This window comes from Trichoderma aggressivum (assembly GCF_033847375.1).
Source record: "Trichoderma aggressivum f. europaeum strain CBS 100526 chromosome Unknown scaffold_017, whole genome shotgun sequence".
NCBI classification, from domain to species: Eukaryota; Fungi; Ascomycota; class Sordariomycetes; order Hypocreales; family Hypocreaceae; genus Trichoderma; species Trichoderma aggressivum.
Window position 1 is genome coordinate 555,094 of NW_026946383.1, and position 15,715 is coordinate 570,808.

The 15,715-nt window shown below is 48.0% G+C and overlaps 4 protein-coding genes across 4 annotated transcripts; 3 read left to right on the forward strand and 1 right to left on the reverse strand.

Moving 5' to 3' along the window:
- Positions 1 to 3,646: 3,646 nt before the first annotated feature.
- Triagg1_5170 (uncharacterized protein) lies at positions 3,647 to 5,491 on the forward strand (the record flags this gene model as incomplete). The annotated part of the gene is made up of 5 exons (XM_062899655.1): positions 3,647 to 4,123; positions 4,189 to 4,313; positions 4,368 to 4,493; positions 4,543 to 4,626; positions 4,684 to 5,491. 5 exons carry the CDS (start codon positions 3,647 to 3,649, stop codon positions 5,489 to 5,491), a joined length of 1,620 nt encoding a protein of 539 aa, XP_062755995.1.
- A 1,267-nt stretch (positions 5,492 to 6,758) lies between these two features.
- Triagg1_5171 (uncharacterized protein) lies at positions 6,759 to 7,610 on the forward strand (the record flags this gene model as incomplete). The annotated part of the gene is made up of 1 exon (XM_062899656.1): positions 6,759 to 7,610. One exon carries the CDS (start codon positions 6,759 to 6,761, stop codon positions 7,608 to 7,610), a length of 852 nt encoding a protein of 283 aa, XP_062755996.1.
- Positions 7,611 to 7,761: 151 nt separating this feature from the next.
- Triagg1_5172 (uncharacterized protein) lies at positions 7,762 to 10,537 on the reverse strand (the record flags this gene model as incomplete). The annotated part of the gene is made up of 3 exons (XM_062899657.1): positions 7,762 to 8,337; positions 8,397 to 8,724; positions 8,781 to 10,537. The coding sequence occupies 3 exons, from the start codon at positions 10,535 to 10,537 to the stop codon at positions 7,762 to 7,764; spliced, it is 2,661 nt and encodes an 886-aa protein (XP_062755997.1).
- Positions 10,538 to 10,907: 370 nt separating this feature from the next.
- Positions 10,908 to 12,542, forward strand: Triagg1_5173 (uncharacterized protein; the record flags this gene model as incomplete). Its single annotated transcript, XM_062899658.1, has 4 exons — positions 10,908 to 11,313; positions 11,366 to 12,080; positions 12,130 to 12,300; positions 12,359 to 12,542. 4 exons carry the CDS (start codon positions 10,908 to 10,910, stop codon positions 12,540 to 12,542), a joined length of 1,476 nt encoding a protein of 491 aa, XP_062755998.1.
- Positions 12,543 to 15,715: the final 3,173 nt, after the last annotated feature.

A 15,715-nucleotide genomic window follows, 5' to 3' on the forward strand; every position in this document is an offset into this window, starting at 1 on the left:
ATTACAATAGTAATAGTCATTCTGGGATATGCTCATCTCAGTTTGATGGACAACGGCCATACCACCCCGAGATTTGCCGCGCATGCAACAACTTTTGCCGACCAACAATGCCACCTTGTGAAGCGTCAACTAATAACAGCACTCACCTTGTGCTAATACATCAGCGTGAGCGTGGGGACGAATCCCGTCTACTTCTGCGAGAGCATTGACATCCTGCTTGCATATTCAATACCGGTTGAAGCAAATCGCGACTTCTTTCTGCTACCCGATAGAAACACGTTCATGAGAGCATGCCTTCGCGACAGGTACAGCCTCGATCAGAGTGAGGATGTGAGCATTCGCATCAATACAACACATGTGCAACCGTACAAGTATATCCATCTGCTCAGAAGGTCCTGCCAAGGTTCCAAGATAATAATGTGTTGGCAGCTCAAAGTGGCCCAATAAACGAGCTTTGGTGAGGCGTTGCGCTAGTCCAGCATTAATTATGTCGTCGCCTGTCACACAAGACATGCAGTATCACACGCAAAGTCTCCCTTACATCGACGCTGCTGGCGTCAAATGACGACCATATCCAATCAATGGCCTCTATGGTGCGACTAGGCTTGAGACGGTTGCTATCTCATTCGCATATGAAGCCTGAGGTCGAGATGATAACTGATAATATCTGGCTGTCTTCGCAATGGTGACTCCTTTTTACTCGGAAGCTTGCAGGCGGGCTGCATGAGCACGGATCGCGCTTTTCTTTTCGTCTTTAGTGTTGATTAACACTGCCTTTTCCGGTGAGCATCCGTTTGACTGAGCATCCGTGCGCGCCACGTTGGTGGCGAGACGGATAGTGTTGGTTTGTCATTGTCCTGAGGGTTGATTAACCTCGCGAATTAGAGACGGTCGGGACTCTGGGGGTTGTTGTGATATGTGTGCGCTCTGCTAGATTGTCAATAGCAGGAGGGGGGGAATTGCGGATATCAGTACGTACGAAATTAATAAATGCTTGTGCAGCTGAGATTCTTTCCGTCCCGCCCCCAAGCGACCTGTCACGAAGTGGTTGACATTTTTCTTTTTCTCTTCCGTCATGCAAGCTGTCGGAACCAGGGCAGAAACAGAAACGGTTCTTTTTCTTCTGCGAAGGCATCCCGCATACCGCTCTATCACAACGCCACAGCTCACAGTTCATTTCTTTCAGTGGCGTCAATCTTTTAAACGAAGGGCGTCTTGTGAGAAGTACGCTCACTACTACCCCGGACGAAAGGGATATTCGTCCGTCAACTGCCGAGTTTTCTGTGGGTTAATAGCTGGAGAGGATCATACAAGAGGAGCCTCAACTAATGCTATTATGGAGAAATCGTGTTACGATGTTGTCGAGCACCTCTGGAGCGACAATGGACTCGCATGACGATATAAGAGAGTCAGAATTCTTCTCCGCCCCAACCTAATAGCCTGCATCCACCGCAGCTGTGCCTTGACCAGGGGCTTGCGTGCGGAAGTGACGACCACCAGAGGGCATGGGTCATGGCTTTGGACTGAACGACTTGAACGGAGACAAGAACGCCTCCACAGACCGTCTCCACCGCACACCGGCTCGGCAACTCTGGTCGGCCGTTCGCATCGGCCGCAACAATGTCCAAGCTACAGGGCATCAAGACTACAGGCAGTGTTTTAGATCAACAAAGATCGGGCGCTCCAGCAACTGCCAGCCAATTACACGGTAATGAGAGAGAGCATCGGACCCTGCTCGCTCATCTGAGTAGTGGAGAGGACGAGCAACGATTGGCCCTACGATATCTGATTGAGCATCACAAGGAGCTGCAAGGGCGATGCTGGGTTGCATTAAAGGGAGAAAGGTGACACAAAGTAAACGAGGGCATCACATACACTTGCCCTGGTTGTAGGCGAAAGACAAACTTGACTCAGGATGCTGCAAATCATCACGTACTCTCAACGGAGTACGGGGATACAGCATGCTTCTCATGCAAGTAGCCGAACATGTGCCCGAATTGATGACTGATCCGAAGACAAGGAGAAGAGGCTGGCTCCCATCTGCGCCTAAACGCATATACAAACGGGCACAGAGCGATGCTAGTGTCGACGTACGGGCGCGGTGACGAGCTAATACGAGTGAGGCTGAACGGACCCCGTCAGACAATCTCCACAGTGGCCAGGAGAACGATCGATGTCATTTACTACTGTCCATCACGGCCTGGTCAATCAAAGGAGATCAACCTTATCGCAAACAGACAGGCTGCGAGAGGCCAGTGTCACGACATATACGGCATGGCTAGCTCACCCTGTTCGACTTGAGCTGGATGGTTGGCTTGGCAGACACACGGCCCGCCTTGTCGCACTGCGGCCATGGCTCTTCCTTGCTCTTCCTTGGTGGCTCAAAGCTTTTCACACCTGCGCTAAGGCGAACATATCCTTGCTAGTCGCCATTGCAAGGCCTCTTACAAGCCAGGCACGGAGTATTTTGCTGCTCTTGGGTTAACCGGATCTGGTTCCCAGATCCCGAATACTACTCCTGGCCCCCCATGAGTGTTTGCCCCAGCTTTCATATGATTCCATGGAGCCCGCTAGGATTGGCCGCTCAAAGCCGTCTGGACGACCAGAAAGTTAGACAGCCACCTTGCAGAGTATGCCGCCCTTCACTAGGAAATAAGCTGGCTGGTACCTCGCCTATCATGTGAGAATAAACGTTACCGGACGAGCGTGGGCGCCGCAACGTGACGGAGAGGGCATGAGAAAGCATTAGACCAGCCTGGGATCCCCCCCCCCCCCTGTGTGTCTCAGTGTTTCCACAGCTGGTGGCTGATCGATATCTTGGGCATTTCGAGTCGCGAAGAGCAAGCACATCGGCCCGGGATGACCTGAATCAACAAGAAGAGCGTACAATGATTTGACTAAGTGGGAAGCTGCCGCCAATCAAGATTGCAACTGGCCATATCGCCTCATCATAGACAAGCATAAGCCGTGTAAGGGCTGGCAAAAAGAAGAGTCAAACGCAAGGAGCAATTCTGCAACTGTGCGCTGAGACTCTCCCTCGGAAGTGCGTTGGCTTTATGCGGAACCCTTGTAAAGGGAGCCGCTTTTACTCGGCATGGGAGGCGTTGAAGGTGGTACACACTACGCCTCTCTAATTTTCTGGGTTCTTTCACTTGTTTCTTTTTCTTCCTTGTTCCTCTGGTTGGTCAAGGCAAACTCTACTCCTTTTCCCTCTTCTAGACGCTATACCCCGTTCCCATCATGATCGACAAAAACGTGTGAAATGGCGTTGGTTAGCCGCGATTAGTTCGAGAAGGTCTTATCCCACACGTGTCGGAAGCCGTCCTGGAACCCAGAGACACAACCGCCCTGAACTTGTGCCCGGCAACCCTTCTTCTTATTTATGACTTACTCCTCCACCGTCCACGAGGTTTCGATGCCGCCCTTGAGTCGATAGCCCTCAACATCAAGTACTTAATTCGTTGGCTTCCCTTGCGATACAAGCTTTCGTGTTGGACGGCCGTCCATTCTTTTGCCCTTAACATCGATTACACTTTTGACTCTTCAAGCTTCTCATTTTTCCTAGTATTTATCGTTTTTTTTTTGTTTCATATTCTTGCTATTTATGTCTCTACTATAATCACTTCAACACACAAAGCTTATAACCATGGGCTCCGAGTTTGGCATTGCCGAGGACACCAAGCCTGAGCTTCGGCTCGGGGCGGTGGGTATCTTTTACATTTGCCTCACGGCAGTATGGACAGTCATCCTCCTTTGTGGCATGACTTTCCTCTGGGTGCGTCGCGATATGCCCATCCTGCGGATCAGAGGCCTGCCACTATCCTTTGCAGCGATAAGTTTCATGCATCTCTACTGGATTGCCGTCCAACTTGGATACTGGTATGGAGCGTTGATGCCCGAACTCGCCGAGTTTTGGATCATGGGCGTCTGGTTTCCTTTTGGAATCGCCCTGTTTCACGCCTCCAATAGCAGGTTTCTCTATGTTGCCGATGCCCAGAGGAAGTTCATCAGGTCTCAAAGTCCATCTATAGTCATTGACCGAAGGAGTTTGCTGGGTCGATGGCGATCGATAGATTACAACCGCCGAACCCTTATTATAATTTTCATCGGCATGGGTCTCCAGGTGAGTTGGCTTTTGTTCGGATCTTTACATTTCGAAGGGTGTTAATCGGCTTACTCTCACTTTAGCTCGCCCTGACGGTCATCACCTTCCTCATCTCTCGCAAGTTCCACGACTCGTTTGGCATTGCTGGCACTGAAGTCCATGGCAACTACATGCAGCGAAAAGTTGCTCAAGGCCGCGGTTGGGAATGGTTAGTTTTATACAATTGTCACTACGTTAGATCCATAAGTTAACCATCTCTTAGGTGGCCGTCAATCTTCTGGCAGATGTTCTGGGCCTGGATCTTTGCGCCCTATATTCTCTTCCGTGCGCGTAACCTTCGCGACACGCAAGGATGGAGGTTCCAGACCATCGCCTGCTGTCTCTCCAAGTAGGTCGCCTCGCAGCATATTGTCTACTTGTTGCTAACGTCTCAATAGCCTTCACTCTGCACCCATGTGGCTTATTGCCCTGTACGTTCCCGGAATGGAGCCTGTCAACAACTACTTTATTCCTCCGCAATGGTAAGTTGCAGTTTCCACCATATGACCATCGCTGTATATCTAACTCTCATAATGTAGGATCGCTGTTTCCATCATGCTGCTCGAAATCTTCACCGTCTTTGTACCCATTATCGAAGTCTGGAAGCACAACGTCCTGACTCAAGAAACACTCAACTCTATTGCCCGCTGGGAGTCGCGAAAGAAGGGCTTCACCGGTGGCGACAAGTCCATCAACTCAGATTCAACTAGGTCCTCGTGGGGAGGACGAATGGGAAGAGCCTCTTCTGTTCACACCAATAGCTCCGGCGGAAGCATCCTCACCATGGAGGCCCTTGAGCATACACTTTCTAAAAACCCCGAACCATTGCAGCAATTCTCTGCGCTCCGAGATTTCTCCGGAGAGAACATTGCTTTCCTTACGAGCGTCAAGGAGTGGAAGATGCTCTATTTCTCCGCCGTTGAAGAGTTGGAAAAAGATGACGGCGCGGTGAAGGAGCTGCCTCGCGAGTGCTTTGAGAGTGCCCTCAAGATCTACGTCGACTTTATCAGTGCAACTCATGCCGAGTTCCAGATCAACCTCTCTTCTACGGACTTCAAGAGCCTTCAGGTCATCTTTGAGCATGCCGCAAACGTCATCTGCGGCAGTGAACGCAGCAATCCCGACCCTTGCACACCCTTTGACGATATCCCCCAGCGGACTGACTCCGAGAGCACTCTAAATATTGTCCGCTACTGGGGTGAAGTTCCCTCCGAGTTCAATGAGCATGTGTTTGATGATGCGGAGATGAGCATCAAGTATTTGGTCTTGACAAATACGTGGCCCAAGTTCATCAAGGAGAGACGCTCTTTTGACATGGCCAGAACTGTCGAGACTGGCATTAACTAAATAAACCAAAAAAAGAAGAAAAGGTCAATCTTCGTTCCGAGATCATATATCCTATTCTTTTAGGCGAGAATAATTATTATTGTAGGACAGGTATATGGGCTGGGAATGGTTTTTTTTTTCTCGGATATGCAAGAACATTTGTTGTATCTCATTACACGATCTCCTCATGACGGGCGCTGTAGCTGTGATTTTTTTTTTCTTGACGGATTGTGGGTATAACTTGGGAGGGGCTAATCTGTGAATTTGATGATGGAGCTATGGATTCCCCTAAATTTAAGAATAATATTTGTGGATTTACGGATGCTGTAGTTTCCGAATGGCCGCTGCCGCTATTCAAGGCAATTCAGAGCTGAGTTGTCCGATGATCTTGACTGTTTGGAGACTAGAATTGTCCTTTTTGCAGATAGGCGCAGGGACAAGCATCTCACCATTTCGCTTGTCACATTGAGTGGAGATGGAGATCTGTCTATACGAATCATGTAATGTACTCGTATGGCTTGCCCTGAGGACTCCGTATATGGGCATGGGTTGATTGGATGCTCGTATCTAGTTGCTGCGTTAATGCGCCTGACCAGGTAGCTAGTCATGTATGTATGTAATAAGAAGATCGATTTCGCCGATTAAGGGGGGAAATCTCGCGATATGTGATGAATCGGGGCATCGTAGAGATCGTAGATGTGCTTGCGATCGAAGATTACGAGATTGAGCGCTTGTGTTGTTTTGCTTGATGGCGGTAGCGAGATGAAGTTTAAGCATCGGCCCTGTGCAAATAAGATGGTCTAGAAGGCTGCTGTAAATCTATGCCAATGTCATCACCCTTGTGTATTTTCTTGTGTGAAAGGGGCGGTATACTTTTGCTTTCGATCGTAGTCATATTACATTTCTTTAGTCAGAAAGAAAGATATTGCGTGACTCACGATGATGTAAATACTATTGCACAAATGACGAGAATGTAACGAGTATTGTACAACTCACGATAATGAAAAAATAACATTGTACAACTCACGAAAATGTGAAAACAGCATTGTACAACTCACGAAAATGTAAAAACAACATTGTACAACTCACGAATATGTAGATTAAAGTAGTTGGGAATGTAAAAGCCAATTGAAAATAGCCCCAAGTTGCACAACAGTCTCAAATTCCGATAGATGCCAAACCCAACGAGTATTTATTCATCGAGCAACATCTAGCAACATCCAGGTTCCCTTTGCCATTCGTAGAATATACCTCAACTATCAAGTGCTACAAAATCCGCTACACTACAATGTCTATTACGCACACAATCCCAACCTACCATTCGGCGCCAAACTACTCGATTCCGCCTCCCGATGCTAATGGGCCGTTGCAACTCGGATCGCTGCTTTGTGAGCTAAGGGACCTCGCTCCGCTGAATACTAAAGATCGGAGACCGGTCCTAGAAGGCGACATATTTCGATCTCACAAGGATCGCTTTGGAACGGCAATGAGTCGCCAGGCCAGCGGGGACATGGGCATCTTCGCAAAGCTGCTGGGACTAGACGGGGTCGGCGGCAAGCTCAGAATCAACGGGGCACTGTCTAAGAACGAGATGCTATTAGTAGACCGTCTTGACACCATGTACTTCGACCCGTCCACCGAGTACATGAAGCTCGCGATGCAGACTCCGTCCGTACGAGCCTTTCGCGATGCCACTCGTGACCGAGAGCCGCTGTTCATGGTCACCGGCATCAAGATCGCCCGTGGTGCGTCGGCATCGGCCATGGGGAGCCAAGCATTGGGCGGAGGCGTGGAGGCCGGGATGCCGGACTTGGCCACCGGCCTTGTCCAGATAGGAGCCACGGCTGGTGGTGAGATGAGTAGAGAAAGCCAGATGGGCTTCCAGAGCTCGTCGGATTTTGTGCTGGGCTATCGGGTCTCGCTGATCAATATGAAGAAGAATACGGAGAGGCCGAAGGTGTACACCCGTGGGGCCACGTTCGTTTCCGATGATGTGCAGGAAGATGTCGACGAAGATAGGGGAGAGCCGGATGCAGTTCATGATTTTGCCCCGGAATCCATGGAGTCCGGCAGCATGTTTCTAGATCAGACAGGTATAACGGATGCCGGACCTTGCAGATGGGTGCTGCACAATGTGTAGAGACAACTTCTTGTATCCCCCAAGCAATGGTGAAGAAGTTAGAACCTATTCAAAGACATGAGTGGATGGGGGTTTATGATCAAGCTCTATAGTATAGGTAATTGGTACTTATATTAGTAGGAAATGATGTTTACTGTTTATCTGAAATTCCCTATCGTTTTAATGCATTCAAGATTTGCTCCCGAATGTAATCCTCTGAATTCGTCCCATCCCACAAGATCCAAGGCGCAAAGTAACTATATCCATTGTCCGCGTTCATGCTAAGTAGTCTAAACATAAGGCGCATCCCATCACTCGAACGAAGACGCTTTAGCTGGTCAACGGTTAGATGAACCACCTCCGGGACAATGGCGAGAATATCCGCCGCGATTGCCGCGGCCACCGCCGTTGCGAGCGATGTCCCGGACCTAATGACTGTTTCACCTTTCCAAATCAATGGAATATGCATACCTAGAGTCATGAAGTTGTCGTCATTGCTCAAGGCTCTTGGTGAGAGTCCTCCATCCTTCCCCTTGCCATTCGAGGCATGAATGCATAGCACGTTGCGATTGTTGCCCGGGTATGCCCGCAACTGGTTGTTCCCACTATTATCCCCTGCTGCTGCAACTATAATTTTATCAGCTGCAATAGCCTTTTTGATAGCCCAGTCGATTGCTGGATCTAGGGAATCAAGAGCGAGAGAGAGTGAAATAATATCAACATCTTGCTGCAGTGCCCAATGTATGGCCTTCAACGTGTTAGATAGCCTCAACAGTGGCGCCTCACATGAAAAGTGTTCAAACTTACTTCAGAAATTAGTTTCGTATCCCCTTGGGCCATTGTCTTCGCGACAGCAACTTTAGCAACACATATAGCGGCTTCAGGTGCGAGCCTCAGGATGAGCTCTGCTACATTCGTTCCATGGCCGGTGTCATCTTTGAGGTCCATGGTATCTCCCTTAAAGTCCCACATCTTTTCTATTCGTTTCTTTGCCCCTCTCAAGCTTGGATGCTTCATGTCGATTCCAGTATCGATAATACATATCTTGACATGCTTAGTTGCACAGTTTGTAGGAAGATTGGAAGCAAGGAATGTTTGCATCTTGTTGAGAAAATATTTAGACGAGGATACAGACCTATTAATTTTGTGTTAGCTCCGTGTTTTCCCTTTAAAATTAGACTGCGTTCTCACGGCTCGGATGCGACCATATCGTGTTCTAGATCATTAATTATCGGGATTAAGCCAGCGGATTCAGAAGGGAAGCTAGGAGTTGTGATGGAACCTGCAAGCCAATTAGATCGAGTAGCCCATCTACTTGTCGTGATAGAATTCTCTGATGCAATCTGGGGGCTATTCAACGTCTTCTTTGGCCCCCGGCCTGCGACAGTCCCACTCTTCTCAGGTTGGATGCTCGACCATCTACTGTTTGTATATTCCTTTAAGCGTTTGGAATATTGTTTGAAGTCTTCCTCCAGGTGAATAATTATTTGTGCGTAGATGAGATCTGGCAATTCCAGTATCTTTTCTTCCGGCTCCATGTCGCGAGAGGACCTGTACAGGTCGAGACAGCCTTGAATAGCTAGGGCATAGTATGAAGTTGCATAGCTCAAACTTGGCCCTTTCAGAATTTTGTTGAGAGTCAACCAGAGACTGTAAGGCTCTATTTCACTGCTCACTGTTGTGCTAATCCGCCTGCCCAGGTGTATTTCCACGAGAAGTTTACCCAGAGCAAGAAATACGCTGTCCCCCTCTACGCTGCCTAGGCTACTACTGTCATTTTCAGACGAGATGCAGTGTAGGCCACAGCTGATGTAAGGGGGCGCATTGAACTCTGGAATGCTTGAGGGTGCATTCATCGATGATATCAACGAGATATTATCTGCGGACCAGCCATTTCGTATCCAAGAGCAGTCGAAAAGATACAGAAAACACCAGCTGAGATTCAAAGAGAGCTGTCTCTTTTGCGGAAGCGTAAATATGCCGTCCAACGTATCTGGTTCCATAGAAGGGGAAAGACGATCTTCTTTGATCAATTTGTCCAATGTTTTCACCTCCGCCACGGCCCGACTTTGAGCACGCGTCTGTTCCAATGGCTGCTTATAAAGTCTTCCTTGGTGTGGAAAAAGATCCAGAACCTCATCGAATTGTTGTGCATCAGTGATGCCCTCGCAGAGGCTTCGCAGAGGTCTACGCGTCATTTTCTTATGCTTGCTTCGTGGCAGGTTTCTGGTCTTGATCAGATTGGAGTTCAATGACAGGGTTGATGCAAAGATGGGGTCGACATACTCATTTAATAGGCATTTGATTTCATGCCACTCGGTGGAATCCTGGCAAAAAGAAAGTAACAAGGAAATTGACCATCCAGACTCAGTGTTCCAGTTCAGGCCGTCTCCCTGCAGGAGCAGATGATGGTCGGCTGATTTTTCGCAGTCATTCATACGCCAGATGGTGTTCTCAAAAAGTGAGCCTATTAGTTTCCTCTTCATCTCAAAGAAAGCTGTAGAACACGGCTCGGGATAATGCGCCGCAGTTGCTGTTTCATGGAGACAAGCGCAGAAGATGGACTGTAAGTGATCCTTGAATGAGATAAGTCGTGAAAGAATAGCTTTTGCATCGCTGAGCGACAGTTGCCCAAGCGTAGTTGGACCAGCTTCGGGTTGCTCACGATCTGTCTGAACATCTAGAAAGGCTGGACTGTTGAGCGAAGTTCGCCTTACAATTGGATCAACAATATTGTAAAGCTTTTTTATTTCCGCTTTGAAGTCTTGTATAGTTTCTCGGTCGACGTCTCGGTCGGTCGGTACTGATACAAGAAGACTGTCGAGCTCAGAGCAGAGAAGGTCGTATGTAGGGTCCGCCTCTTTGACAACACGCTGAATTGCTCCATAAAGATTGGATCGGATTCCCTCGAGCATTTGCCATTCTTCTTCCAAGTCAGTGGGACGCATCAATGCCCTAACCGGTTGAGGATCAAGTGTTATTGTTACCCTTGGGGGTGGCAAACAAGAAGGACGGCTAGCTCCGAAAGCAACAACAAATAGCAAACCGCCGTGTCAGCGAGGGTATAACAAAGAACCGTTCTAACAAAGAATATAACAATGGCGCTCAGCAAGAGATGCAACATACACAAAATGTATCAGTCTTTGTCTAGGATCATGGCCAAAAGTAATTCCAGCAGTGTTTGAGCGGGGGAAGCGGTGAGAGTTGAGAGCGACCTCGAGATGGTACACTGGAGAGGATACATGCTACTACTTGATTTCCTGCTTCATTCACGTAGGTTACACGAGACTGTGAGTTCCCGATACACGTGACCCATCCATGTTGCACATTACACATTTATCAAGCCGCCGCTTCTTCCGTCCCCCCTGGGCTTGGAATCTCTTCCTTCCAAAGAACCCCCCAAAATACAATCCCCAACGATTAGAGATGGAGAGACCAACAAACTGGCGAGACATCCGTTCGGCTGCGTTGGACTGCAAGCAGCTATTTGAGGCATGTCTAGAACAGATCGCCGAACCAAGGACAGCCAGCCTCCTGGGCAAGTTCGCTCGCATTTCCTGCTGGCGTGCAACAGACCAAATGCATCGGGTTTACGCGTGGTTATATGGGATGGATGTTGAGGCGGAGGAAGGTCTGTCTCTTGATCACTGCTTGTCCAACAACAAGGGCGTCCGAGATGAAGTCATAAATCGTCTTCGCGAGCTCTTTCACAGTCTGCAATATGGTGAGTCATTTCCGGGATCGCACACTTTTACTACCACTAAGTCAGACCCCAGTTATACAAATAGCTCGAATCAAAGATGACGAAAATCGAGATGTGAGGGGAAACTATAATCCCGACAATCTCGCGACCGACCTTCTAAACGCACAGCGATCCCTCGAGAAAAATATTGCCGAGCTATACAAACTGGGAGAAACCATTCAAAAGCCGCCCTCAATTACCGGTTTGCTCGACACAGTGAGAGCCTTAGTCGCAAAGCAACAACTCAACTTCGGGATGGGAGGGATACCACACGGGATACTCCAGCACCTCTACCCAACGACGCCGTTCAACCTTCGACGACTTCTAGCGAAATCCATCCAACAACGCTACTTCGATATAAAGGGCCGAGGAGAGCGTCAACGAGCAACTCGCCGCTTACTTGCTTCAAAAAACGGCCAGATGGAAATTCGCGACGACGGCCCGGAACTGCGGGAATCGATTACTCGAAAAGACCAGGACGATGATACGTCCACCAGTACTGCCGATGGCTTCACAGCGCAAACATCGGGAACGAACCCGCCAACTCTCCAGGTAGATGAATTTCGTCGCAGGCTAGGAGCTGAGTGGCAACATGTGGCCCTTTCCACTACTTCTTCAGTGGCAGTAGGCGATATCAGCTACCCGCAACCGCCACGGCTTTTAGGGAACGGAGAATCCAGCCAGGCAACCTGTCATTGTTGCTATGAGTCTTACCCTCACAGCGAATTCCAGGACGCGGCATGGTGGAGGTAAGTTTTTTATATAAGTACTGCTATATATTTACTAATGCTATAAAAGGCGCCACGTCGACCACGACCTACGACCGTATGTATGCCTCATGCGTAAATGTACGGCAGACCATAAGTCATTCGGCGAATTTAAATTATGGTTTGAACACATGGAAGACTATCATTCGTCGAGTTGGATTGCAATACTTAACGGCGAGCTCAAGTCGCTATGCGATATTGAGTATGAGCAACCGGAACTGTATAATGATGCGAAATCTTTGCTATGTCATATACGGGAGCACCATCCAGAATTATTCGAGATGCCTGAAATCGTCCAACACGCTTGCCGAGAAAGAGTTTGCGTACTTGGATCCGACGACGTTTGCCCTCTTTGCCGAGTTCACTCTAGCAACCTTTTCCAGGTCGTTGGCCAGCCAAGTTATTTGCGACATTCTTGGCAAACACAAGGGAAAAGAAATCTAGAGTATGGTGAGCAGACAAGGCTAACTCTCAGAGTTCAGACAAACCACGGAAAGAATCTCTCTGAAGGCGAAGAAGAGATGGGCGCCCACGAATCGTGTAGTCTAGTTGAAGCTCACCATTCGGCCAGCTCGACAGCCAGCTCACCAGTCAGTTCGCCGTTCAGCCCAACAGGTAGCTCAACGGGTAGCTCAGCGGAGAGCAATGAGCCGATTCCACGTCATATCATCGATCGGTCGAGACGAGAACTATTGGCGAGACACATAGCAGAACATCTGAAGGCTCTCTCTTTTATTTGTCTATGTCTCAACGATTCCGGAGAGCAATGAGATCAGGAAGGGCAAGGGTTTGCTACAACTGACTAGGCATAGGCAAAGGTAGCAGACCAAACGGGCTCGATACAGAGCGCGGCACGGCGTCTCTCAACTTTGGTGACGAGCCTGCTTTCGATATATCGGTAGATGGAAGCATCTTGTCTGGTGGAACCAGCGGGAGGAACCAGACCAGCCGCGCTGGTTCCATCTTGGGGGCAAGATGTCGGATTCGCAGCCATTTCCTTCATTTCGAACAAACGCACGATTAACGGGCCATTCGGGATGGAAGTCAAAGAATCGTTTGGCACCCGGATTGAACCCTCGTGGCCGCGTTAATAAGTCTTTCATTCACTAGTTACTTTCTTTGGAATTCAAGCTACGTTTTTTATCGATTCTGTACCTCTTGCTTGGAAACATCGATCGAGCAGGCTGCTCCAGTCCGTAGAGTCCGTGACGCTATTCGAGCCGCGGAGCATCTTGCTGAAGAGGATAAACGACAGTGTCACTGCGCCATTACCGTGCTGCTGGTGAGAAGCACGGCCTTTGAAAAGGTAAGAAAGATACTAAACCCCTGTAACTCGATGTCAGCCATGATCCATCTGATTGCGCTTGCCTTTCATCGCATCAGCTACTCTATAATGTTCACTTTGTTTGTGATGTTAGTTTTTGTATTACAGTCTACGTTACAGTTGGATAAGAAGCCTGGAATTAGTAAAAATCTAGTGCAAAAGTCAGAATCAATGATCTGTTGAATGAGGCTAATGGAAGATGAATTGATTTTGCATCGCTAAGTGTCAGTGCCTCAAGCGAAGATGCCCAATTAGCTTCGCTTTGCACAGGATCTTGAACACTTGAGAGAATGGTATAGGTGGGCAAAATTTGCAATAAAACTGGATGAACCGTTTTTAATAGTTCAACTATTTCCTCTTTGAAAAGGTGTATTGTTTCAGGGTCGAAGTCTCTACCGATTGGTACGAAAATAACAAGTTGATCAAGCTGATTGGGCTCATCGCGAAGGAACCTATATTGGGTCAACGAATGAGGCATATATTCATTGTACATGATTGCGTTGGAAACCGATCTCCTGATAAAAGGCTGGATTGCTTGCAGTTTTTGCCACTCTTCCAATTCAGCAGGACGCATTTGAGCCCTAACGAGCAAAGAGGACCTTGCGTCGTTATTCCCTTGATGTATGGAGATGAAACTCCAGACCGTTTTCTCTCGAGTGCACGACCCCAAGATGTTTCTTCGCAAACACCAACCTCTTAAATTAAGCTCTAAGCATTTAAATTTGACAATGAGCTTAGATCAATACTGATATATTTATATATACGGCTGTTTCTCATAATGAACACTAGTGGCGCTGTTCATCGAACAGGACCTTTGTGTCAGGGCCTTCTGAAGTTGTCAACGCGTCCTCCAACTTTTGTCACCTCAAAGAAAACAAACAACTCTGTGTTCTTTCGCCCTTTTCATCTCAAGTTACACCAGGACAGTGGATTTTTGACACACGTGACTCTTGGATTATGGGCATTACGTATAGATATAAAGCTCCTCCTTCTTCTATCTGTGAAAATTCCCCTCAAATCCTCAGTGGCGTGACATGGAACACCCCAAAAAGTGGCAAGATATTTATTCGGCTGCCTTGGACTGCGATCTGTTATTTAACGAATGCCTAACGCAAATTGTCGAGCCAGTGACAGTCAGCCTCCTGGGCGAGGCTGCTGTTACGCAAGGCCGGCTTGCGAGAGACCTTCATGCCAGGTTTCAGGGGTGGTCGTCATACTTGGGCGTTTTTGCTGAGCGAAATCTATGTCTTGATAAGCGCTTATCTAGCAGTAATGATATCCAAGATATGGTGATAAATCGCCTCGACAATCTTTTTCTCAACTTACAACATTGCGAGTCTCTTTCGGAACTGCAGACTTGTATCACCACTAATTAAGATGTAGTTATACAAATAATCCAGACAAAAGAAGCTGGTGATCGATATAAAACCCTAGAATGGAGAACAAGCGTTGAAAACCTTATGGCCGACCTTAGACAAACAGGAGAATATATCGAGGGGTTTGTTGATCGATTACATCGAATAAGCGTCATCATTCGACAATCGTCGGCTGCTACCTGCCTTCCCAGCAAAGAAGCCGGACTTATCAATAGAAAATATATCATCTTTGCTCACCAAACATCTTTACGCCGAGGCGTCGTTGAGCCTTCAACACCTCCTAGGCCGATCTATGCTCGAACGTCACTTCAATATACAGTACCGAAGAGAGCACCAACAGTGTTTATCAACTGGCCGTTTGTGTAAGAGAGACAGCCAGACGTAAGTTGTAAATAATAGACTAAAGCTACGGCACTCAAACACTCGAAAGGATAATGATGCGCCAAACGGTATTCGCAATGACTTTCTAATGCAAACAGACACAATGATCTCACAATCGAGCTCGAAGTCGTCGACCCTCCAAACACACTAATTCTATCATAAGCTGGAAGCCAGAAAGCAATCTCCAGCCATTTCCACAGTCTCAACGACTCCTTGAGTACCCACGGGAGACGGGGATATCAGTTACTCGCAACCGCCAAAGCCATTAGGAGATGGAAATTCTAGCTAGTCAACCTGTCATTGGTGCTTTGAGTCCTACCCTTGTAAGAAATTCCAGGATAAGGGATGGTGGAGGTACACTTTTGACATGTTTTCGCGTTATTATGTAGTTACTAATACCGTGTATAAAAGGAGCCACGTCGACCACGATTTCCAACCATATATATGTCTAATTAATCCATGCCTGTATAACCTCGCGTTTGATAGCTTTAGCTCATGGGTTGAAGATATGGGAAAGCACTACTCGTCTGACTGGA